This window comes from Salvelinus namaycush, chromosome 8 (genome assembly GCF_016432855.1).
Source record: "Salvelinus namaycush isolate Seneca chromosome 8, SaNama_1.0, whole genome shotgun sequence".
In the NCBI taxonomy this organism is placed as follows: Eukaryota; Metazoa; Chordata; class Actinopteri; order Salmoniformes; family Salmonidae; genus Salvelinus; species Salvelinus namaycush.
Genome location: NC_052314.1, coordinates 36208003 through 36234697, shown reverse-complemented (window position 1 = coordinate 36234697; position 26695 = coordinate 36208003). Strand labels below are relative to the sequence as shown.

The 26695-nt window shown below is 43.6% G+C and overlaps 1 protein-coding gene across 1 annotated transcript in view; it reads right to left on the bottom strand.

Moving 5' to 3' along the window:
* Positions 1 to 22405, bottom strand: part of LOC120052109 (pituitary adenylate cyclase-activating polypeptide type I receptor-like) — a 54602-nt gene extending 32197 nt beyond the window's left edge. The window contains exons 1-3 of the mRNA XM_038998959.1: positions 22327 to 22405; positions 22074 to 22204; positions 20226 to 20334 (exon numbers count right to left, since the gene is read on the bottom strand). Of these exons, the coding sequence (XP_038854887.1) occupies positions 20226 to 20334; positions 22074 to 22204; positions 22327 to 22405 (319 nt within the window). The remainder of the gene's footprint in view (positions 1 to 20225; positions 20335 to 22073; positions 22205 to 22326) is intronic.
* Positions 22406 to 26695: the final 4290 nt, after the last annotated feature.

Here is a 26695-nt window from a genome sequence, read left to right as displayed (position 1 = left end):
GCTGTAATGTTCATAAAAAAAAAGTATCATCCTCCCTCATCTTAAACAGCACTGACCACCATTGGTGCGTATATGTAGTGTATGTGTATGTGTGGGTTTTGTGTGGGAGTGTCAATGTAGTGTGTGTGTGTGAGTGAGTGTTTATATGGTGTATATATACAATGCACTCGGAAAGTATTCAGACCCCTTGCCATTTTGTTAGGTTACAGCCTTCTTCTAAAATGGCTAAAATAGTTTTTTCCCCCATCAATCTACACACATAATTTTATAAATAAAAAAAACCTACTTAAATATCACATTTACATAAGTATTTTGACCATTTACTCAGTACTTTGTACAGCCTCGAGTCTTCATGGGTATGATGCTACAAACTTGGCACACCTGTATTTGGGGAGTTTCTCCCATTCTTCTCCGCAGATACTCTCAAGCTCTGTCAGGTTGGATGGGGAGCGTCAAATGATGTCAATTAGCCTATCAGAAGCTTCTAAAGCCATGACATCATTTTCTGAAATGTTCCAAGCTGTTTAAAGGCACAGTCAACTTAGTGTATGTTAACTTCTGACCCACTCTTATGGTGATAAAGTGAATTAATAGTGAAATAACCTGTCTGTAAACAATTGCTGGAAAAATTACTCGTGTCATGCACAAAGTAGATGTGATGAGCCGGAGAAACTTCTCTCTTCAATGAGAGCCCAAGTTTCCCCAGGTCAAGTATGCAGACATTTGTTCATCTCGAGTGTCCAGAATACCAAGCCTAACGCCCTCTCTCGTCAGTTCACCGCAGACAACACAAGTTCTGAGAATGAAACCATTATGCCATCCTCCTGCATCATTGCTGCTGTCTCCTAGGAGATTGAGTCCCATGTTCGTCAGGCTCAGCTGAACCAGCCTGATCCTAGAAACGGTCCTTGTAAGGCTCTGTTTGTGCCAGATTCAGTTCGTTCTGATGTTCTTCAATGGGCCCATTCTACTCACCTCACCTGTCACCCTGGCATGAATCGGACAGTCGCCTTCCTGCGCCAACGATTTCGGTGGTCCACCATGGAGAGAGACACTCGGGAATTAATCTCAGCCTGCTCGGTCTGTGCCGAAATAAAACCTCCACCAAACCTACATCTGGTCTGCTTCGTCCTCTTTCCATACCCAGTCGCCCCTGGTCACACACATAGCTTTGGACTTCGTCACTGGGCTTCCCCCATCGAATGGTAACTCAATCATCCTCACTATTATTGACCAATTTTCCAAGGCAGCCCACTTCATTCCCCTCTCCAAGCTTCCTACCTCCAGGGAGAGTAAGTGAAAGTGGAAAAAATGACAACATACAGCTCTCTCTCTGTGTTTCTCTCTCTCTTGCATCTCCTTCATTTTTGAAGAAATTAATTTGTTCAAAACTGTTCAACTATAATCTTGCTCTCTCTTTGAGTCAACTACTCACCACATTTTATGCACTGCAGTGCTAGCTAGCTGTAGGTTATGAGTTCAGTATTAGACTCATTCTATGATCCTTTGATTGCAAAACAGGGTGTATAAACTCAACATGTAAAGTGTTGAGTTTATACATGAGCTGAAATAAAAGATCCCAGAAATGTTCCATACGCACAAAAAGCATATTTCTCTAAAACGTTATGGACAAATTTGTTTACATCCCTGTTAGTGAGCATTTCTCCTTTGCCAAGACAATCCATCCATCTGACAGGTGTGGCATATCAAGAAGCTGATTAAACAGCATGATCATTACACAGTAGCACCTTGTGCTGGGTACAATAAAAGGCCACTCTAAAATGTTCATATTTTGTCACACAACACAACGCAACAGATGTTGAGGGAGCGTGCAATTGGCATTCTGACTGCAGGAATGTCCACCAGAGCTGTTGCCAGATAATTTCATGTGATTTTCTCTACCATAAGCTGCCTCTAACGTAATTTTAGAGAATTTGGCAGTACGTTCAACCAGCTTCACAACCACAGACCACATGTAACCACACCAGCCCAGGACCTCCACATCCAGCTTCTTCAATTGTGGGATAGTCGGAGACCAGCCACCCGGACAGGTGATGAAACTCATTTTAATTGACTGATTTCATTATATGAACTGTAACTCAGTAAAATTGTTTCAATTGTTGCATGTTGTGTTTATATTATTGATCAGTATATTTGTATCTAAAAAAGATAACTTTTTAAATGTGGTCCTCCCCTTTCTACTCTGAGGAGCCTCCACTGACATGAACACACACACACACACACACACACACACACACACACACACACACACACACACACACACACACACACACACACACACACACACACACACACACACACACACACACACACACACACACAGAATAATGGTTGAGCACTCCTTCACACACACTGAAGAAGACTTTCCCAAATTCAGTCCTCTGAACCCCAAGGGGTGTTCATTTTGGTTTTTGACCTAGCACTACACAGCTGATAATAAAATGTACTAATCATCAAGCTTTAATAATTCGAATCAGCTATGTTGTGTTAGGGCCTAAAAAAAGGGGTTCCAAGGCCGAGTTTGGGAAACGCTGGCTTAGACTGAAATGCCTGTGTGTCTTTAATATATTTCACCCTGCTCCTCCAAACAAGAAAATAAACACAGTAAAAGTCACAAAATGAATATTTTGGAGTTTGTCTGTTTTGTTTGTGAACTGTGAACCGCCCTCTTTTTGACTGAATCATTTTTGGTTTTAATGCACCAATCTTACCTGTTTTCTATGTTGGTTGAACTCAATGTTACCATCTTTCATCCCTACTCTAGAGGAGATATGGGGGCACTTAGGATGCCCACAGATACACACACACACACCTGGATGAGGGGATATGGGCACACTTAGGATGCCCACAGACACACACACACACCTGGATGAGGGGATATGGGGGCACTTAGGATGCCCACAGACACACACACACCTGGATGAGGGGATATGGGGGCACTTAGGAGGCCCAGGACCAGTAGGAGCTCAGGCTCCATCTCCCCTTGGGCGTCTGTAATGGTGTCAGCCAGGATGAAGACACACATACAGTAGACTTTCGTCAGCACTTCAGATTTTCGCACCAACCCCAGTTATAACTAACCCAGTTCAGCGTATAAACTAACTAACTATTAGAATCAGGTGCGCTAGATTAGGGTTGGACTGAAAATCTACAGGATGGTAGGACTCCAAGAACAGGGTTGAAGAGCCCTGACAGACAAACAGACCTCACAGATAAGGTACCTTTCATGTTCACCTTTTCCAAGACGGCTGTCAAAGGAAACTGGAGGAATTTGATGACCCTTAGACCTTATCATATGTCTCACAAAGCTCTATAAAAAAGGGATTATTTTGAAACGCAAACGGGTCACTATAGAGAAGCAGACGGCTGCCTTACAAAGAATAAAATGTAACTCTTAAATGTAATATAATGTAATCGAAAATGTAATCTACCTAATTTCCAAAAGTAATTATTTAAACAATAACTAGTAATGCTGCATAGTCCAAGAAAGGTTAACATCTCACCTTTCTGGTAAAATTAGTTGTAAATTGCAGAGGTGTGGTACACAGTACAAATATGATAAAAATATAAAAACATAATATATTTTATATGACGTATTTCCTTTTTAACAAAACTGTATGAATAAGGCTTGAAATGACATTTTTTTTCTAAATATAGTATTTATAAAATGACCTAGTATATGATTTCACCTTCCTTATAATTGTAAAATACATATTTGTTTATTTATTGTTAGAGAAAATGTGCATATTTTCTAAACGTCTCTCTTGATCAAAACTTCTGCCCCGATCGCTGTGAACGTCTCACAGAGCTCTAGCTTGGCTTCCTGAAATCTCATTAATCTTGTACATCTTTAACAAAGAGAAAGTGTTGTTTGTTTCAAATCTATGAATTATTTTAAATTACTGGATATAAATCAATCTCTACATGTGCTACAGTAACAAAACCACTCTCTCCTGCTGCATTATGATGTAAGGATTCCAGGCATATGCGTTTTTAGTGGCTGTGATATAAGGTTGAGCAATGAGTTGATGGACAGTCAGAAGAGCGAATTAAATGTTAGGATTGACATCCCAGCTTCAAGTGGTGTCAGATTTGACATCCTGCTTCACACAGATAACAGACCAGGGTTGGGTAGGTTACTTTCTAAATGTAATCCGTTACAGTTACTAGTTACCTGTCCAATTTTTTTAACAGTAACGTAACTTTTGGATGACTCAAACTCAGTAATGTAATCTGATTACATTCAGTTACTTTTAGATTACTTTCCCCTTAAGAGACATTAGAAGAACACCAAAATGTATGTTACCAATTGAGCGACATCTATTGCAGGATAAATCAATATCAAAATTGACATATGGATGCTACATTTTACTTTATGGGTTGGATATGTAGGCTTCTTCTAACCCATCGCTTTCTACTACATATAGTAATACAATTAAATTATATCTTTACATTAAAAACTAAAGTCTATCAGAATTCCAGTCATTCCAATAAATGTTTTACCCATTGACATTCAAGAATAGGACTTGGAAATATGGAAGTATAGATTGTTTTACCTGAGCATAACCCTAAAACTAAGGACTTATTAGCCAGCCCTACTCTGTTGATTATGATTTTGTTGTCATGGAGAACTGATTGGGCTCATTGATTCGAGGTTGAAAATAAATGTTGCGCTCATGGAATGGCATCCTTTGAGCACTACTGAAAAGTGCTATTTACATTTGAAGAATGAATGCCATATGCTACATTTGGCCTATTGTTTACCTTTTTGTTGGTGACACTTTGATCTCTTGATAATATGCAGCTGTTTAAAGGGAAAATACACAGACGAAACAATAACAAAACGGCCATCCCGCCTCTGTTTTGGTAAAAAGCTGAGAGATGGGCCTGGAGAAATGTAACCACTCTCAGATTGTCACGCTCGTCATTATGAATGGACCAAGGTCCAGTGTGGTAGGCGTACATTTTCCTTTATTAAATGAACACCGAACAAAAACAACAAAATACTAAACGTGAAGCTAAATAATAGTGCTGACATGCAACTATCCATAGACAAGATCCCACAAAGCACAAAGGGGAAATGGCTGCCTAAATATGATCCCCAATCAGAGACAACGATAAACAGCTGCCTCTGATTGGGAACCATAACAGGCCAACATCGACATATAAACGCCTAGATGACCCACCCTAAATCACACCCCGACCTAACCAACCTAAAGAATAAAAGCTCTCTATGGTCAGGGAGTGACACAGATTACAGTTTTTCACAATCGCTTACACACTAAAAGTGGTGCTTGAGGCACACTTAGTGAAACCATTACCTCATGTACCTAATCTTCAGACCAAGTCTGCAAGCACATTATCTGCTTTACACTCAGTTTGCATTTGTAAAACACACTTTTTGCAAAACACTAAACACAGTTCTCTACATTAGACACATCATTCAAAACTAACAGGTCTTGTGTTTCATTTAGAAAACACTGCCATTCCAAATGCCACACTCATTTACCGATTACCTACACCCAGTGCTGACGTGTGAAAACACTTATAGCTAATTTCTTCACTTAGAACTCAGAGCTTGAGCACTATAAATAGGCAACAATGGAAGCCAATTTTGGAGAGAGAGTTAGAGGAAGAGGAGTGAGAGTAAGAGGGGGACGAGAACAAGGACAAACCTATTTATTTATCTTCTACTGTATTTGTTTCGTCTGTTACTGTTCATCCCGAAATCTGGATGAGAATATGTTTTGAGAAAGAAATACATAACATTTTTACCCCCTTGCATTTCTGTTTATAGTGTAAATATATACTGAATATGCATACATACTGTATATATTTGTGCACATACATGTACGTGTGTGTGCTATGACAAACTGCCATGGACTCCACTGCACACTGAACATGCAAAAGACACAAGATAGTAGTGTTTTACATTTGTCACATCCGTGTGTAGTTGACGTGTATAAGAGCTAATCATTTGATGGTTTGTGTGTAGAGTTTTGATGCAAAAACCCCATTTTGTGTTTGGTTTTGCAAGAGATGTGTGACATTTTGCATGTTGTGTGTGTCTTTTGGGGTTTTGTGTGTAGAGTCTAGAGAAAAGGAGCCATAGTTTCAGAAATCATGTGTAAGCAATTGTCAAAAACTGTCATAGACAGAGCTATAGATGCAAGGACTGACCATCCATGAATATGATCAAAATGATTGTTTTAACCATGTTATGAGGCTATACAGTGTTTGTTACATTTACAATGTTTAAAAACATTGGAGAAAAACACGCTTATATTTTGAGTTCTCATGGAGTGTGACAGTTGAACTAAGCCCATGAGGCATGTCTTAAAGTAATGATGGACTGTCGTTTCTCTTTGCTTATTTGAGCGGTTCTGTACCAACCCTACCTTGTCACAACACAACTGATTGGCTCAAACGCATTAAGCTGGAAAAAACTCCACAACCAGTACCAGAACCACGAAGGTCCCCTAAAACAGAGGACTTTACAGCGAAGTGGTTTTAATTACTCAATGTACATGCAAAAACATAGATACTGAAACAAACAAATCTAAAAATCTAACTGCATTATAGCATGCTGGGAAATATGATAATGAGGGGCATGGTTTTGCTGGACAAGCATACACTCACCCCTGACAAAGAGCAGTTCTTTGTCAGGGGTGAGGGTGATACGTGTAGCAATTTTTGGGGGGCATATGAGGAATCGTTTTTTACTGCTGTGATGGTTGTGAAGAACCATCCTGTTCTTTCCCTCTCTGACATGTTTTCCTTTTCTGCCATGAAATGCAAATATAACAAATTATTGTAATTTGACGGTACACCACAGGCTACTGGTTGCAGTGGATGTAAGGTAAACAACAAGTTACTGAATTAAGGTGTTATTGCTGTAAAAGGACAGTATGCTGCTGAATGCTGGTTAATTGTGACTATATCTCACTTGGGATTTGAAATCACAACTGCTTGGTTGCTAATTACTTGAATTTCATGCTACTCCACCAGGTGTGGGCATGACAGAGATTGGTCAAAGATTTAATGGAAAGAATAGATCTCTGCACTTTGATAAAAGTTGCCCAGAATCAAGTCAATACAGTGGCTTGCGAAAGAATTCACCCCCTTTTGTATTTTCTTATTTTGTTGCCTTACAACCTGGAATTAAAATAGATTTTTGGGGGCTTTGAATCATTTGATTTACACAACATACCTACCACTTTGAAGATGCAAAATATTTTTTATTGTGAAACAAACAAGAAATAAGACAAAAGAATTTGAGCGTGCATAACTATTCACCACTCCAAAGTCAGTACTTTGTAGAGCCACCTTTTGCAGCAATTACAGCTGCAAGTCTCTTGGGGTATGTCTTTATAAGCTTGGCACATCTAGCCACTGGGATTTGTGCCCATTCTTCAAGGCAAAACTGCTCCAGCTCCTTCAAGTTGGATGGGTTGCGCTTGTGTACAGCAATCTTTAAGTCATACCACAGATTCTCAATTGGATTGAGGTCTGGACTTTGACTAAGCCATTCCAAGACATGATTCCCCTTAAACCACTCAAATGTTGCTTTAGCAGTATGCTTAGGGTCATTGTCCTGCTCTAAGGTGAACCTCCGTCCCAGTCTCAAATCTCTGAAAGACTGAAACAGGTTTCCCTCAAGAATTTCCCAGTATTTTGCGCCATCCATCATTCCTTCAATTCTGACCAGTTTCTCAGTCCATGCCGATGAAAAACATCCCCACAGCATGATGCTGCCACCACCATGCTTCACTGTGGGGATGATGTTCTCGGGGTGATGAGAGGTGTTGGGTTTGCGACAGACATAGTGTTTTCCATTGGTTGCCAAAAAGCTCAAGTTTAGTCTCATCTGAACCAGGGTACCTTATCCAATTGTTTGTCGGAGGGTTATCTCTGGTCTCTTTGTTGCCTCTGTAACGGATGTGAAATGGCTAGCCTAGTTAGCGGGTACGCGCTAGTAGCGTTTCAATCAGTTACGTCACTTGCTCTGAAACCTATTAGTAGTGTTGCCCCTTGCTCTGCAAGGGCCGCGGCTTTTGTGGAGCGATGGGTAACGACGCTTCGTGGGTGTCAGTTGTTGATGTGTGCAGAGGGTCCCTGGTTCGCGCCCGTGTCGGGGCGAGGGGACGGTCTAAAGTTATACTGTTACACCTCTCTGATTAATGCCTTCCTTGCCTGGTCCGTGAGTTTTGATAGGCGGCCCTCTCTTGGCAAGTTTGTTGTGGTGCCATATTCTTTCAATTTTTTAATAATGGATTTAATGGTGCTCCGTGGGATGTTCAAAGTTTCAGATATTTTTTCTATAACCCAACCCTGATCTGTACTTCTCCACAACTTTGTCCCTGACCTGTTTGGAGTGCTCCTCGGTCTTCATGATGCCGCTTGCTTGGTGGTACCCCTTGCTTAGTGGTGTTGCAGACTCTGGGGCCTTTCAGAACAGGTGTATATATACTGAGATCATGTGACACTTAAAGTCCATCTCTGTGCAATCTATTTAACCAATTATGTGATTTCTGAAGGTAATTGGTTGCACCAGTTCTTATTTAGGGGCTTTTTTAGCAAAGGGGATGAATACATATGCACACAGCAGTTTTCCGTTTTTTATTTTTTTTTATTTTTTTGAAACAAGTAATTTTTTTAGTTTCCCTTCACCAGTTTTTACTGTTTTGTGTATGTCCATTAAATGAAATCCAAATAAAAATCAATCAATATAAATTACAGGTTGTAATGCAACAAATAGGAAAAACACCAAGGGGGTGAATACTTTTGCAAGACACTGTAATTGTCCAATTATCTGACATCACCAATGTAACAAAAAGCAGTGAGCAGGGACACCATGTAATGTGTGCATAAATACTTTGGAGATTTTAACTTGCAAGCTTTCGGGTGGAAGTGTATTCATGTTTCAGCAGCGCCACCAGGTATAACATTATTACAATAACACAGTACCAGTCAAAAGTTTGGACATACCTACTCATTCAAGGGTTTATATTTCTAATATTTTCTACATTGTAGAAAAATAGTGAAGACATCAAAACTATTAAATAACACATGGAATCATGTAGTAACCAAAAAAGTGAAACAAATCAAAATAGATTTTATATTTGAGATTCTTCAAAGTAGCCACCCTTGGCCTTGATGACAGCTTTGCACACGCTTGGCATTCTCTCTTCCAGCTACATGAGATAGTCACCTGGAATGCATTTCAATTAACAGGTGTGCCTTGTTAAAAAGTACATGCATGGTATTTCTTTCCTTCTTAATGCGCTTGAGTCAATCAGTTGTGTTGTGACAAGGTAGGGTTGATATACAGAAGATCGCCCTATTTGGTAAAAGACCAAGTCCATATTATGGCAAGAACAGCTCAAATAAGCAAAGAGAAACGACAGTCCATCATTACTTAAACACATGAATGTCAGTCAAACCTTCACCGTGAGCAAGCAGACCACAGGGGAGTGCCACCACTGACCCCCAGGTCTAGGACTCCCTGGTGTGCCTGCTTGCTCCTCAGGTTGTTGTTCCTTCCTTCTGCAGATCCAGCACCAGTCCCATCATCAATCCACATCCACTTTCCAGCATCAAACCACAAGACAAGGCGCGGTCGAGGCACCAGATTTTCACCAGAAGCGAGCAGGCCACAGTGGGAGTGCTACAATTGACCTCTGGGTCTGGGGCTCCCTTGTGTGTTGGCTTGCTCCTCAGGTTGTCCTTCCTCCCCTCTACAGACCCAGATCCTGATCCAGCACCTGCAGCAGCCCCAATTCCCGGTTCCGGTTTCCCGGTCCCCAGACCCAGCACCAACCCCTGGACTACAGTTCCAGCACGACTTCCAGGCCCAGCTCCAACATAATTTCCAACCCAGGTTTTCATGGTCTCAGGGACAACACCAGCACCAACCCTGTAAGATGGCACCGGAGAAGAAGGCAGATGTTTTACGTGCCCCCAGCCGATTGTATTTTTTTGTTCATTTATTTGCGTTGTTTTACTTATTTTGTACATAATGTTGCCGCTACCGTCTCTTATAACCGAAAATAACTTCTAGACATCAGGACTACGAGTATTCATCACGACTAGCAGAATCATTTTTTCCCTTTCACAACTCTCGATTCTCACGACTCTGACGAGCCCGACGCGATGGATATACTGCTTCCTCGAACAGGCCCCGATCCCCGTGATCTGTGTGAAGAGGAAGCAGAGAAAGAAGGGCCGAAGGTCGAGCTGCCTTTTGAGAATTCGTAGGTGACCGAATAAACCCCCAATTCCCTCCATTCTGCTAGCAAACGTGCAATCTTTTGAAAATAAAATCGACGAGTTAGCAGGACATTTAACTACCAACGTGACATTAAAAACAAATATCTTATGCTTCATGGAGTCGTGGCTGAACGACGCAAATATTAACATACAGCTGGCTGATTATACGATGTACTCGCAGGATAGAACAGCGTCGTCTGGTAAGACAAGGGGCGGCGGTCTATGTATTTTGTAAACAACAGCTGGTGCACGATATCTAAGGAAGTCTCGAGCTCTTGATCACCCGAGGTAGAGTATCACATGATAGGCTGTAGACCACACTACCTACTGAGAGAGTTTCGGTATTTTTAGTAGCTGTTTACATACCACCATAGTCAGAGGCTGGCACTAAGACTGCATTGAATGAGCTGTATTCCGCCATAAGCAAAAACGAAAAATCTCACCCAGCGGGAGCGGTCCTAGTAGCCAGCGATTTTCCTCTTTAGGATACGCCCCTTTTTAAAAAGTTTCACCTAAAATGACATACCCAAATCTAACTGCCTGTAGCTCAGGCCCTGAAGCAAGGATATGCATTTTCTTGGTACCATTTGAAAGGAAACACTTTGAGCATTGTGGAAATGTGAAAGCAATATAGGAGAATATAACAGAATAGATCTGGTAAAAGATAATACAAAGAAAATAAACAACCGTTCTTTTGTATTTTTTTGTAACATCATCTTTGAAATGCAAGAGAAAGGCCATAATGTATTATTCCAGCCCAGGTGCAATTTAGATTTGTCCAGCAGAGTATGTGCAAAGTTTTAGACTGATCCAATGAACCATTGCATTTATGTTAAAAATGTTGTGTCAAGACTGCCCAAATGCGCCTAATATGTTTATTAATAACTTTTCATGTTCAAAACTGCGCACTCGCCTCAAACAGTAGCATGCTATTTTTAACTGTAATAGCTACAGTAAATTGGACTGTGCAGTTAGATTAACAAGATGTTAAGCTTTCTGCCAATATCAGATATGTCTATGTCCTGGGAAACTTTCTTGTTACACAACCTCATGCTAATCCCATTAGCCTACGTTAGCTCAACCGTCCCATGGAAGAGACACAGATCCCGAAGAAGTTTTAATGCAGGGAAACTTAAATCTGTTTTATCAAATTTCTATCAGCATGTTAAATGTGCAACCAGAGGAAAATTAACTCCGGACCACCTATACTCCACACACACAATGATGCATACAAAGCTCTCCCTAGCCCTCCATTTGGCAAATCTGACCATAATACTATCCTCCTGATTCCTCCTTACAAGCAAAAATTTAAGCAGGAAGCAACAATGACCAGATCAATGAAAAAGTGGTCATAGGAAGCAGATGCTAAGCTACAGGACTGTTTTGCAAGCACAAACTGCAATATGTTCCGGGATTCCTCCGAAGGCATTGAGGAGTACACCGTCATCAATAAGTCAATCGATGACGTCGTCCCCACAGTGACCGTACGTACAGTTGAAGTCGGAAGTTTACGTACACTTAGGTTGGGGTCATCAAAACTCATTTTTCAGTCACTCCACAAATTTATTGTTAACAAACTATAGTTTTGGCAAGTCGGTTAGGACATCTACTTTGTGCATGACAAGAAATCTTCCAACAATTGTTTACAGACAGAATACTTCACATATAATTCACTGTATCACAATTCCAGTGGATCAGAAGTTCACATAATAACACATTACATACACTAATTTGACATTGCATTTTTAGCAACTTTAAAAATTCCAGAAAATGATGTCATGGCTTTAGAAGCTTCTGATAGGCTAATTGACATCATTTGAGTCAATTGGTGGTGTACCTGTGGATGTATTTCAAGGCCTACCTTCAAACTCAGTGCCTCTTTGCTTGACATCATGGAAAAATCAAAAGAAATCAGCCAAGACCTCAGGAAAAAAAATTGTAGACAACAAGTCTGGTTCATCCTTGGGAGCAATTTCCAAATGCCTGAAGGTACCACGTTCATCTGTACAAATAATAGTACGCAAGTATAAACACCATGGGACCATGCAGACGTCATACCGCTCAAGAAGGAGACGCGTTCTGTCTCCTAGAGATGAACGTACTTTGGTGCAAAAAGTGCAAATCAATCACAGAACAACAGCAAAGGAAGAAGATGCTGTAGGAAACCGGTACAAAAGTGTCTATATCCACAGTAAAACGTGTCCTATATCGACATAACCGGAAAAGCCGCTCAGCAAGGAAGAGGCCACTGCTCCAAAACCGCCATAAAACAGCCAGACTACGGTTTGCAGCTGCACATGAGGACAAAGATCGTACTTTTTGGAGAAATGTCCTCTGTTAAGCCATAATGACAATCGTTATGTTTGGAGGAAAAAGGGGGATGCCAGCAAGCCAAAGAACACCATCCCAACCCTTAAGCACGGGGGTGGTAGCATCATGTTGTGGGGGTGCTTTGCTGCAGAAGGGACTGGTGCACATCACAAACTAGATCATCATGAGGATGGAAAATTATGTGGATATATTGAAGCAACATCTCAAGACATCAGTCAGGAAGTTAAAGCTTGGTCGCAAATGGGTCTTTCAAATGGACAATGACCCCAAGCATACTTCCAAAGTTGTGGCAAAATGGCTTAAGGACAACAAAGTCAAGGTATTGGAGCGGCCATCACAAAGCCCTGACCTCAATCCCATAGAAAATTTGTGGGAAGAACTGAAAAAAACGTGTGCGGGCAAGGAGACCTACAATCCTGACTCAGTTACACCAGCTCTGCCAGGAGGAATGGGCCAAAATGCACCCTACTTATTGTGGGAAGCTTGTGGAAGGCTACCCGAAACATTTCACCCAAGTTAAACAATTTAAAGGCAATGCTACCAAATACTAATTGAGTGTATGTAAACTTCTGACCCACTGGGAATGTGATGAAATAAATAAAAGCTTAAATAAAATCACTCAACTATTATTCTGACATTTCACATTCTTAACATAAACTGGTGATCCTAACTGACCTAAGACATGGAATTTATACTAGGATTAAATGTCAGGAATTGTGAAAAACTGAGTTTGAATGTAGTTGGCTAAGGTGTGTGTGAACTTCCGACTTCAACCGTACATACCCCAACCAGAAGCCATGGATTACAGGCAGCATCCACACTGAGCTAAAGGCTAGAGCTGCCGCTTTCAAGGCCGCAGGGCCAGACAGATTACCAGGACGTGTACTGTTATCATGCGCTGACCAACTGGCAAGTGTCTTCACTGACATTTTCAACCTCTCCCTGTCCGAGTCTGTAATACCAACAAGTTTTAAGCAGACCACCATTGTCCCTGTGCCCAAGAACACTAAGGTAACCTGCCTAAATGACTACCGACCCGTAACACTCATGTCTGTAGTCATGAAGTGCTTTGAAAGGCTGATCATGGCTCACATCAACACCATCATCCCAGAAACCCTAGACCCACTCCAATTTGTATACCACCCCAACAGATCCACACCTATGTGAGAATGGTATTCATTGACTACAGCTCAGCGTTTAACACCATAGTGCCCTCAAATCTCATCAATAAGTTAAGGACCCTGGGAATAAACACCTCCCTCTGCAACTGGATCCTGGACTTCCTGATGGGCTGCCCCATAGGTGGTAAGGGTAGGTAATAACACATCCGCCACGCTGATACGCAACACAGGGGCCCCTCAGGAAGGCATGCTCAATCCCCTCCTGTACTCCCTGTTCACTCATGACTGCATGGCCAGGCACGACTCCAACACCATCAATACATTTGCAGAGGACACAAGTGGTAGGCCTGATCACCGACAATGACGAGACAGCCTATAGGGAGGAGGTCAGAGACCTGGCCAGGTGGTGCCAGGACAACAATCTCTACCTCGAAGTGATCAAGACAAAGGAGATGATTGTGGACGACAGGAAAAAGAGGACCGAGTACGCCCCCATTCTCATCGACGGGGCTGCAGTGGAGCAGGTTGAGAGCTTCAAGTTCCTTGGTGTCCACATCACCAACAAACTTACATGGTCCAAGCACACCAAGACAGTTGTGAAGAGGGCACGACAAAACCTATTCCCCCTCAGGAGACTGAAAATATTTGGCATGGGTCCTCAGATCCTCAAAAGATTCTACAGCTGGACCATCGAGAGCATTCTGACTGGTTGCATCACTGCCTGGTATGGAAACTGCTCGGCCTCCGACCGCAAGGCACGACAGAGGGCAGTGCCTACGGCCCAGTACATCACTGGGGCCAAGCTTCCTGCCATCCAGGACCTCTATACCAGGCAGTGTCAGAGGAAGGGCTTAAAAATTGTCAGTGACTCCAGCCACCCTAGTCATAGACTGTTCTCTCTGCTATTGCACGGCAAGTGGTATTGGAGCACCAAATCTCAGTCCAAGAGGCTTCTAAACAGCTTCTACCCCCAAGCCATTAGACTCCTGAACATCTAGCCAAATGGCTACCCAGACTATTTGCATTGCCCCCCACCCCCTCCTCACCCCCTCTTTACACCACTGCTACTCTTGTCATCTATGCAGTCACTTTAATAACACTACCTACATGTACATACTACCTCAACTAACCGGTGCCCCCGCACATTGACTCTGTATCATTACCCCCCTGTATATAGTCTCGCTATTGTTATTTTACTGCTGCTCTTCGATTACTTGTTACTTTTATCTATTATTCTTATCCATATATTTTTTTTAACTGGATTGTTGGTTAGGGGCTCATAAGTAAGCATTTCACTGTAAAGTCTACACCTGTTGCATTCGGCGCATGTGACTAATACAATTTGATTTGGACACAACACCGATCAAACACAACTGCCACCTCCATCCAGGAACTGCCAGCCCATACGCCGCCCCTTCCCCAACAGAAAGAGACATACACCGTAATTCCAATCTAACATTTTTATTCACTTGCAACTTGCTGCTGTAGAGTATGCTGGGAAATATGATAATGATGGGAATGGTTTGGTTGAAAGTGATGTGTATGAGTTTCAAGATCCTGTATTAGGGTAAATGAAAATACGTCTGGTATTGTGTTAAAGAAAATAATCCAACAACATCTGCAAACCAGCAGTTGAGGCAACCAAACAACCTAGCATTTTTTAGAGTGTACATCAAGGGTGTAGAAAATATACGCCATGTGAAATATTTGTTATCACATAACAGACAGTTGTCTATAATATCCATATTTTCTGTTTACCCCCTCTTAATTAAACAGGGGTACATTCAGTGCAGCTCCAAAAATACTAGCTATTGTTCCCTCAGCATAGAGCTGAGGGAACATAGGGCTGAGGAAATATAGGGCTGTGGGAACTAATAGAACACGTAGCTGAGGGAACAGACATGGTCCCTGTAATTCTGTCAGTGGTTGGAGTAGAACTTGAATCTCCTTCGTCCACTAAAATGTGCAGTGTTGCTTTTTGTGGCAACTCTTCAATGATCATCAGGCAGGTAAGTTGTAAATCAATGTCAGGGTCTTCATACTGCAAGCGGAAGTCGTGGTTCAACTCAAACTTTTCCTTCAAAATGTTTACGTCAACAGTGGATGCTGGATGGGAGATGAGGTTTATCTTCCTTGTATGGTCAGCATTAACAATGCAAAGTAACATGGCTTGAGGGTCTGAGGCTGCCATTGCTCTGTGGAAGAATACAACATTTTAAGAGGGTGCACTTGCAATATTAAAATTGTGGTAACACAATGACATTGGAATCATGTTGTAACCAAAAAATGTTAAACAAATCAAAATATGTTTTAGATTCTTCAAAGTAGTCAACCTTTGCCTTGATGACAGCTTTGCACACTGCTTTTCCTTCACTCTCCAGTCCAATTCCTCCCAAACCATCTCAATTGGGGTTGAGGTCAGGTGATTGTGGAGGCCAGGTCATCTGATGCAGCACCATCACTCTCCTTGGTCAAATAGCCCTTACACAGACTGGAGGTGTGTTTTGGGTCATTGTCCTGTTGAAAAACAAATGATAGTGGGACTAAGTGCAAACCAGATGGGATGGGGTATCGCTGCAGAATGCTGTGGTAGCCATGCTGGTTAAGTGTGCCTTGAATTCTAAATAAATCACAGACCGTGTCACCAGCAAAGCACCCCCACACCATCTCCATGCTTCACAGTGGGAACTACACATGTGGAGATCATCCGTTCAAATACTCTGCGTTTCACAAAGACACGGCAGTTGGAATCAAAAATCTCAAACCAAAGGAAAGATTTCCACCAGCCTAATGTCATTGCTCGTATTTCTTGGCCCAAGCAAGTCTCTTCTTATTGGTGTCCTTTAGTAGTGGTTTCTTTGCAGAAATTTGACCACGAAGGCTTGATTCACACAGTCTCTAAAGCATTTATTTGGGATGCAGTTAACTGTGAACTTATGAACTTATCCTCTGCAGAAGAGGTAACTGGGTCTTCCTTTCCTGTGGCAGTCCTCATAAGAGCCAGATTCATCATAGCGCTTGATGGTTTTTGCAACTGCACTTGAAGAAACTTTCAGTTCTTAAAATGTTCCAGATTAAGTGACCTTCAAGTCTTAAAGTAATGATGGACTGTTGTTTCTCTTTGCTTATTTGAGCTGTTCTTGCAATAATATGGACTTGGTCTTTTACCAAATAGGGTGGTCTTCTGTATACCAACCCTACCTTGTCACATCACAACTGATTGGCTCAACGCATTAAGGAAAGACACTCCACAAATTACCTTAACAAAGGCACACCTGTTAATTGAAACACATTATCAGGCTCATTATCAGCAACCATCACTCCGGTGTTCCAATGGCACGTTGTGTTAGCTAATCCAATTTTATCATTTTAAAAAGGCTAATTGATCATTTGAAAACCTTTTTGCAATTATGTTAGCACAGTTGAAAACTGTTGTGCTGATTATAGAAGCAATACAACTGGTCTTCTTTAGACTAATTGATTATCTGGAGCATCAGCATTTGTGGGTTCAACTACAGACTCAAAATGGCCAGAAACAAATAACTTTCTTCTGAAACTCGTCAGTCTATTCATGTTCTGAGAAATGAAGGCTATTCCATGTGAGAAATTGACAAGAAAATGAAAATCTCGTACAACGCTGTGTACTACTCCCGTCACGGAACAGCGCAAACTGGCTCTAACCAGAATAGAAAGAGGTGTGGGAGAACCCATGCACAATTGGAGCAAGAGGACAAGTACAATAGAGTGTCTAGTTTGAGAAACTGATGCCTCAAAAGTCCTCAACTGGCAGCTTCATTAAATAGTATATGCAAAACACCAGTCTCAACATCAACAGTGAAGAGGTGACTCCGGGATGCTGGCCTTCTAGGCAGAGTTGCAAAGAAAAAGTAATATCTCAAACTTGCCAAAAAAAAGAAAAGATTAAGATGGGCAAAAGAACAGACACTGGATGGAGGAATTGCTACAAATGGAGGATTATTTGACGAAAGCAACATTTGAAGGACACAATTATTATTTCAATTAAAATATCATTATTTATAACCTTGTCAACATCTTGACTATATTTCCTATTTATTTTGCAACTCATTTCATGTATGTTGTCATGGAAAACAAGGACATTTCTAAGTTATCCCAAACTTTTGAACAGTAGTAATATATATATGTATATACTGTATATATATATATATATATATATATATATATATATATATATATGTGTGTATTTTATATTGTATTATACAACGGGAGGTTCTAATCCTGAATGGTTAAAACTGCATTCCAGCCAGAGACTATTCTACAAGTTACCACCGGCTAAATCTATGATGTTAAAATGCCTGTGTACTCTGTTCCATCTGACTGCGAAATTCACTGTCTCATCAGCCCAGCCAGGCAATTTAAAAACTGGATCTCCACTATAAAAAAGCATCTACACATTATGTCACATTTCTTTTAGACTAACATTTAACATTTAGATTTGTATAAACCTTGCTGTCTGTCTCTCCAACATTTGCAACATTGTTTCAATATTAAACTGTCCCATAGTAATGAACATGTGCAGAGTCCGGACAAGACAGACAGCATTTCTCAGTCGAAATCATGAATCAGCTGGCATCATTTTTATAGATATATACAAAGATTTGTGTCAGGACTATATTTGTTGGAAGGATGAAATAATATGAATAAATTCATCAAAATAATGTTTTTCCTTAAATATGTCAGTCATTTTTTGAATATGTTGGTAACCCGTTGTATCGTGCCAATATATCGTGCCAATATATCCTCCAAACATTGGCTTCGAGGGCATTATCACTTAATTATCAGGGTGCATTAAGAAAAGAGACCTTGGTATAAATTCGTATTCCTTGTCAAAATAAAGGTTAAATAAAATAAATACATTTCACATGACTGGGAGTACCTGTTGGTCACAGATACCTTTAACAAAATGGACCTCACAACGAGTCTCAGGAATTCGTCACGGTATCTATGTGCGTTCAAATTGCCATTGATAAAAACGCAATTGTGTTCGTTGTCCGTAGCTTATGCCTGCGCATACCATAAACCCCACTGCCACAATGGGGCACTCTGTTCACAACATTGACATCAGCTAACCGCTCACCCACATGAAGCCATACATGTGGTCTGTGGTTGTGAGGCCAGTTGGACATACTGCCAAATTCTCTAAAACAACGTTAGAGATGGCTTATGGTAGAGAAATGAACATTAAATTATCTGGCAACATGCTCCCTCAAAACTTAAGACATCTGTGGCATTGTGTTGTGTGACAAAACTGAACATTTTAGAGTGGCCTTTTATTGTCCCCAGCACAGGTGCACCTGTGTAATGTTCATGCTGTTAAATCAGCTTCTTGATATGCCACACCTGTCAGGTGAATGGATTATCTTGGCAAAGAAGAAATGCTCACGAACAGATAAACAAATTTGTGCCACATTTTATAGAGAAATAAGCTTTTTGTGCATATCGACAATTTTGGGGATCTTTTATTTCAGCTCATGAAACATGGGACCAGCACTTTACATTTTGCGTTTATATTTTTATTAGGTGATGCAACCCAGCTTGTGATGCCTACGTAGCCCTGGTTTGCCAGTTGTCTGATTGCTAGCTTGACAGTGCGACAAATTACACAATCATGATACAAATTAATTCACACATTTTTTACAATTAAAAAGGTTTACACTGGGCCTCCCGAGCGGCGCAGTGGTCTAAGGCACTGCATCACAGTGCTAGCTGTGCCACTAGAGATTCTGGGTTCGAGTCCAGGCTCTGTCACAGCCGGCCGTGTCCGGGAGGCCCATGGGGCGGCGCACAATTGGCCCAGAGTCGTCCGGGTTAGGGAGGGTTTGGCCGGCAGGGATGTCCTTGTCTCATCGCGCACCAGTGACTCCTGTGGCGGGCCGGGCGCAGTGCATGCTGACACGGTAGCCAGGTGTACGGTGTTTCCTCCGACACATTGGTGCGCCTGGCTTCCGGGTTGGATCCGCATTGTGTCAACAAGCAGTGCGGCTTGGTTGGGTTGTGTTTCGGAGGACGCATGGCTCTCGACCTTCGCCTCTCCCGAGTCCGTACGGGAGTTTCAGCGATGAGACAAGACTAACTACTAGCAATTGGATACCACGAAATTGGGGAGAAAAAAAGCGGCAACAATAGATAAAAGCTTGCTACGTAGATAATTCCAATTTGTGCCACCATTTTTGGAAATATTTTTTTCTGAACCTAAATGTGCAGTCATCGTATAGGAGGTCAGATGTAATCAAGGTAAAACTTGAAAGACGTATTTGTAAATCTATCACCACAAGGCCTGTTCACCTAAAAAATTTCATCTGAATCAAAAATAGTCTCACAAAATCAAGACTGAATGTGCCTGTTAAGGGAACCTAAAACATTTGTGACTACAAAGTTTTCACATTGATTAGATTTACAGGACTTAATCCAATAAATGAATAGTACTGTTTGGGTTTACAGTACCTGTCCTGGCAGAACGGTTGCGACCCTCCTGTCTGCGTGTGTGGATACAGCTCTGCTGGGCCTTCATGTGTTGGGACACCAAGGCACAGTCTGGATGGATGGCCTCGACCTGGAGGGGGGAGGGAGGGAGTATGAGAGAGAGGGAGGGAGGGAAGGAAGGAAGGAAGGAAGGAAGGAAGGAAGGAAGGAAGGAAGGAAGGAAGGAAGGAAGGAAGGAAGGAAGGAAGGAAGGAAGGAAGGAAGGAAGGAAGGAAGGAAGGGGAGATGTTTTTAGCTATGAAAAAGCACAGAACTTGTGTAATGTGAAACATATTCCTGCATTTGTACATCTTTACCGAGATGACAAGTGCCACCATACAACATTGTCCCTTTATGCACACTATATCATTAACTATTCAACACATACTGTAGAGTTACACACTCATTATCACCCTGTCTTCCAACCATCTCTCCCCTCCTGTCCCATCTGTAGGGCAGTGAAAAACAGTCCCACCAAAACTACTCACAGCAAAACAGCATCTCCCTTTGAAACACCACCTTGTTTACTTCCTTATAGAGACCATCTGCTACTGATGCTGTTTGGGTTAGGGCTCTGTTTATATACCCACACCCACCCACGGGAGAAGGTGACAGTTCTCCAAAGACAGTGACAGTATCTATAACTACAGTAGAAAAGGAAGTTTCAGTATAAACTTTGTGTGCTTGCTCAACTGGATGAAAGTATTATTAATGGCAGTGGAAGAAGTGTACATAGTGAGATAGATCTATATCTTTGAGATATATTACAGTAAAACCAACGTCTATATAGGAAAATTCCACCACTTTTCAACCTCATATTCATCAACTCCAGCAAAAAAAGACACGTCATCCGTATCCTGCACTCGAATAGCGAATGGAGGGAGCGCTTCCTGTGGATACGTTTTTAATTTGCCAGGTAGGCTACACTGGTTGTAAAGTGGATTCATGTCCTTAATTTTAAGAGTTGAGCAATAAATATCGCAGTCCAAGAAAGCTGGGATCCTTTTTTCAATAGTGGCCAGTCAAAACTCTGTTTCACACGTGATTGCGCAATGACTTTCTAAGAACACGTGAACAGGCTGGAGGTGGAGGCTGCACTGTAAAACCCAATGTGCTGTCATTACTCAAAACTTTTAAGGAAACCCGTTGCACGTAACATATGAGTACAGTTACGTAAAGTGATTTTGTCATCATTACTCAAACCAATAAAGTCACTGCGACCCTGTAGGGGGTCCAAATTTGAGTGGTATCATCTTGAACATTGCCCCCACCAAGCCACGCCTCCAATATAATTTCCCAGGTCACCTTGCCTTTTCAAGTGAATTGCAGAGTTATTACCCATGACTGTATTTGTTAGTGACAGAGACAATGTTGCTGAATTCGTTCATTTTCAGTCCTGTCGCCTTCATCAAGTGAATTTCTAAGTAAATGTTATATATGTGGGAGCCAAGGAACATCAGGATCTAACCAGCATCAAACTGTGGAATGAATGACTGAGGAGGAGGGTGGCAAGATGGAAGTTCAAAATCTTAACTGCCCCCCGAGCTGCCCAGACCAAGACAAAACTCAGACCCGGTTTTTAGCCTTCAGCCTGGCTGCCGCGTCGCTTTGCTTTTACGCGACGACCAAGGCTCCAGCACCAGCAAAGGCCAATGAACACATTTTCTACCACCACCCCCCCTTTCTGTCTCTCTCAATTTCTACCTACACCTACCTCCCACTATCACACACCAACCCGGAACCCTCCACCACCAAAAGAGGATGGAGGGGGGACCAAACATCGCACCTTAACCCGGAGCGAGTGGACCCCAGGGGAGGGCCATCTCTGACCCCTGGGTCTAGGGCTCCCTTGTGTGTCTGCTTGCTCCTCAAGTTGTCTTTCCTCCTGGTTCCCGGTTCCTGTTGCTTCCAGGCGTACAGTCCCAGCACAAGACGCAGCACCAACTCCTGGTTTTCCAGCCCTGGTAGCAGCAGATATATGGCTGCTCATGGTTGCCTCCACATGAGTGAATCCATCCATAGACAGCACAAGGTACGTACAGAGATCTGCCCCCACGGAGGCACTCACAATGAAAACATATACTGTTGGTGAGTGCGCCGAAGCCAGGCAGGTCTGAGTCCTGTTTGTTCACTCTATCCTCCAGCACCAGCCCGATAGACATACCCTCCACTACTCCCACCCCCCTTCTCCCTCTTCATCGCTCTTCCCCCTCCCCCCACTACACCTATCCCTCTCACAGAACTAGACCAGAAACCATTCATCACCACACCCTCGCTGGGGGCTCCGGACTGGAGAACGTCGCTGGAGGCTCCGGACTGGAGAACGTCGCTGGAGGCTCCGGACTGGAGAACGTCGCTGGAGGCTCCTGACTGGAGAACGTCGCTGGAGGCTCCGGACTGGAGAACGTCGCTGGAGGCTCCGGACTGGAGAACGTCGCTGGAGGCTCCGGACTGGAGAACGTCGCTGGAGGCTCCGGACTGGAGAACGTCGCTGGAGGCTCCGGACTGGAGAACGTCGCTGGACGCTCCTGACTGGAGAACGTCGCTGGAGGCTCCGGACTGGAGAACGTCGCTGGAGGCTCCGGACTGGAGAACGTCGCTGGAGGCTCCTGACTGGAGAACGTCGCTGGAGGCTCCGGACTGGAGAACGTCGCTGGAGGCTCCTGACTGGAGAACGTCGCTGGAGGCTCCGGACTGGAGAACGTCGCTGGAGGCTCCGGACTGGAGAACATCGCTGGAGGCTCCGGACTGGAGAACATCGCTGGAGGCTCCGGAATGGAGGCTTCTTGCCTTGGATCATCACTGGAGGCTTCGTGCCATGGATCATCACTGGAGGCTTATTGCCATGGACCATCACTGGAGGCTTCTTGCCATGGACCATCACTGGAGGCTTCTTGCCATGGATCATCACTGGAGGCTTCATGCCATGGATCATCACTGGAGGCTTCGTGCCATGGAACATCACTGGAGGCTTCTTGCCATGGATCATCACTGGAGGCTTCGTGCCATGGATCATCACTGGAGGCTTCGTGCCATGGATCATCAATGGAGGCTTCTTGCCATGGATCATCACTGGAGGCTTCGTGCCATGGATCATCACTGGAGGCTTCGTGCCATTGATCATCACTGGAGGCTTATTGTCATGGATCCTCACTGGAGGCTTCGTGCCATGGATCATCACTGGAGGCTTCTTGCCATGGATCATCATTGGAGGCTTCTTGCCATGGATCATCATTGGAGGCTTCGTGCCATGGATCATCACTGAAGGCTTCGTGCCATGGATGATCAAATAAAATAAAATGTATTTATATAGCCCTTCTTACATCAGCTGATATCTCAAAGTGCTGTACAGAAACCCAGCCTAAAACCCCAAACAGCAAGCAATGCAGGTGTAGAAGCACGGTGGCTCGGAAAAACTCCCTAGAAAGGCCAAAACCTCAGAAGAAACCTAGAGAGGAACCAGGCTATGAGGGGTGGCCAGTCCTCTTCTGGCTGTGCCGGGTGGAGATTATAACAGAACATGGCCAAGATGTTCAAATGTTCATAAATGACCAGCATGGTCAAATAATAATAATCACAGTAGTTGTCGAGGGTGCAGCAAGTCAGCACCTCAGGAGTAAATGTCAGTTGGCTTTTCATAGCCGATCATTAAGAGTATCTCTACCGCTCCTGCGGTCTCTAGAGAGTTGAAAACAGCAGGTCTGGGACAGGTAGCACGTCCGGTGAACAGGTAAGGTTTCCATAGCCGCAGGCAGAACAGTTGAAACTGGAGCAGCAGCACGGCCAGGTGGACTGGGGACAGCAAGGAGTCATCATGCCAGGTAGTCCTGAGGCATGGTCCTAGGGCTCAGGTCCTCCGAGAGAGAGAAAGAAAGAGAGAAAGAGAGAATTAGAGAGAGCATACTTAAATTCACACAGGACACCGGATAAGACAGGAGAAGTACTCCAGATATAACAAACTGACCCTAGCCCCCCGACACATAAACTACTGCAGCATAAATACTGGAGGCTGAGACAGGAGGGGTCAGGAGACACTGTGGCCCCATCCGATGATACCCCCGGACAGGGCCAAACAGGCAGGATATAACCCCACCCACTTTGCCAAAGCACAGCCCCCACACCACTAGAGGGATATCTTCAACCACCAACTTACCATCCTGAGACAAGGCCGAGTATAGCCCACAAAGATCTCCGCCACGGCACAACCCAAGGGGGGGCGCCAACCCAGACAGGAAGATCACGTCAGTGACTCAACCCACTCAAGTGACGCACCCCTCCTAGGGACGGCATGGAAGAGCACCAGTAAGCCAGTGACTCAGCCCCTGTAATAGGGTTAGAGGCAGAGAATCCCAGTGGAGAGAGGGGAACCGGCCAGGCAGAGACAGCAAGGGCGGTTCGTTGCTCCAGAGCCTTTCCGTTCACCTTCACACTCCTGGGCCAGACTACACTCAATCATATGACCCACTGAAGAGATGAGTCTTCAGTAAAGACTTAAAGGTTGAGACCGAGTCTGCGTCTCTCACATGGGTAGGCAGACCATTCCATAAAAATGGAGCTCTATAGGAGAAAGCCCTGCCTCCAGCCTCATCATCACTGGAGGCTTCCTGCCATGGATCATCACTGGAGGCTTCATGCCATGGATCATCACTGGAGGGAGGAGACGTATGGGCAGTCTGGTACATTGAGCTGCCACAGGGCTCACCAGGCTGGGGAGACACACAGGAGGATTAATTCTAGGCGCAGGCACAGGACTCACCACGCTGGAGAGACATACAGGAGGCCCTGTCCTAGGCAGAGGCACCGGATACACTGGGCCGTGGAGGCGCACTGGAGGTCTCGAGCTAGGAGCCTGCACAACCCGTCCTGGCTGGATGGTTACTTTCGCCCTGCAGATGCGGGGCGCAGGCACAGGACGCACTGGGCTGTGCAGACGCACCGGAGACACAGTGCGCAGAGCCGGCGCAGGATATCCTGGGCCAAGGAGATGCAATGGAGGTCTGGAGAGCAGGGCTGGCACAACCCTTCCTGGCTGGATGCTCACCCTAGCCCGGCAGATGCGGGGAGCTGGAATGTAGCGCACCGGGCTATGTATGCGCACTGGAGACACCGTGCGCTCCACCGCATAACACGGTGTCTGACCAGTACGACGCTCGCCACGGTAAGCACGGGGAGTTGGCTCAGGTCTCCAACCTGACTCAGCATCACTCCCCGTGTGCCCCCCCAAAACATTTTTTGGGGGGGCTGCCTCTCGGGCTTCCTTGCCAGCCGTGTTCCCTCATAACGCTGCCGCTCTGCTTTCGTCGCTGCCTCCCCCTTCCTTAATGCTTCCACCTGTTCCCATGGAAGGCGATTCCTTCCGGCCAGGATCTCCTCCCATGTCCAGGATCCCTTGCCGTTCAGGATGTCCTCCCATGTCCATTCCTCCTTTTTACCACGCTGCTTGGTCCGTTGGTGGTGTTGCGAAGTTCTGTCACGGCCGTTAACAGAAGAGGACCAAGGTGCAGCGTGGTGAGCGTACATTTTCTTTTATTTATAAAAATGACGCCGAACAAAACAACAAACACTACAAAAACGAACCGTGAAGCTAAAGGCTATGTGCCCTAAACAAAAGTCAACTTCCCACAAAGACAGGTGGAAAAAAGGGCTACCTAAGTATGGTTCTCAATCAGAGACAATGATAGACAGCTGCCTCTGATTGAGAACCACACCCGGCCAAACACAAAGAAATACACAACATAGAACATAGAATACCCACCCCAACTCACGCCCTGACCAAACCAAAATAGAGACATAAAAAGGATCTCTAAGGTCAGGGAGTGACACAACCATTTCAGTAACAGGTGCAAAAATCTAACTAAATGATTGGATTAGTTTAGAAAATGTATGTTATTTATTTTTGTGTAGTGTAAGATCAATCATTCAGTCAATGTACATGCAAAAAACAGAGATATATATAGATTTTTTTATGTATCTGCGTTAACGCATAATAATGATTATTATTATTTTACAGTAACTTACAGGTAATTGGCTGCCATTAAGTTACAGTAAACAAAACCGTTTTTTTTCTCTTCTTCTATGGCATTATGGTCGCCGCAAGCATACGTTAGAGGTGCATGCTGCCACCTTCTGTGTGGGCTGTGTCCGCCTACTGTTCTTGGGGGTAAATGTATTAAACTTTGTGACGCATAAAGGGGAGGGAAAAAAGGATGGGGGAAAGGGGAGAAAAATTGCCCTACCAACTAACCCTGCACTCATTAAAACCTCACCACTATTCCACCACTTTGGCCCTATCTGACCCTACGCTAGGCCAGCAGTCTGGGAGGATGGGACACTATTGTTCAACACACTTTGTAACTCTTATGCAACAAAATCTTGTACACCCAAGTACTTCTCCACAGCTGCCACCACAATATATATTTTCTGTGATTTACATTCCATTTCTGCGTTACAGT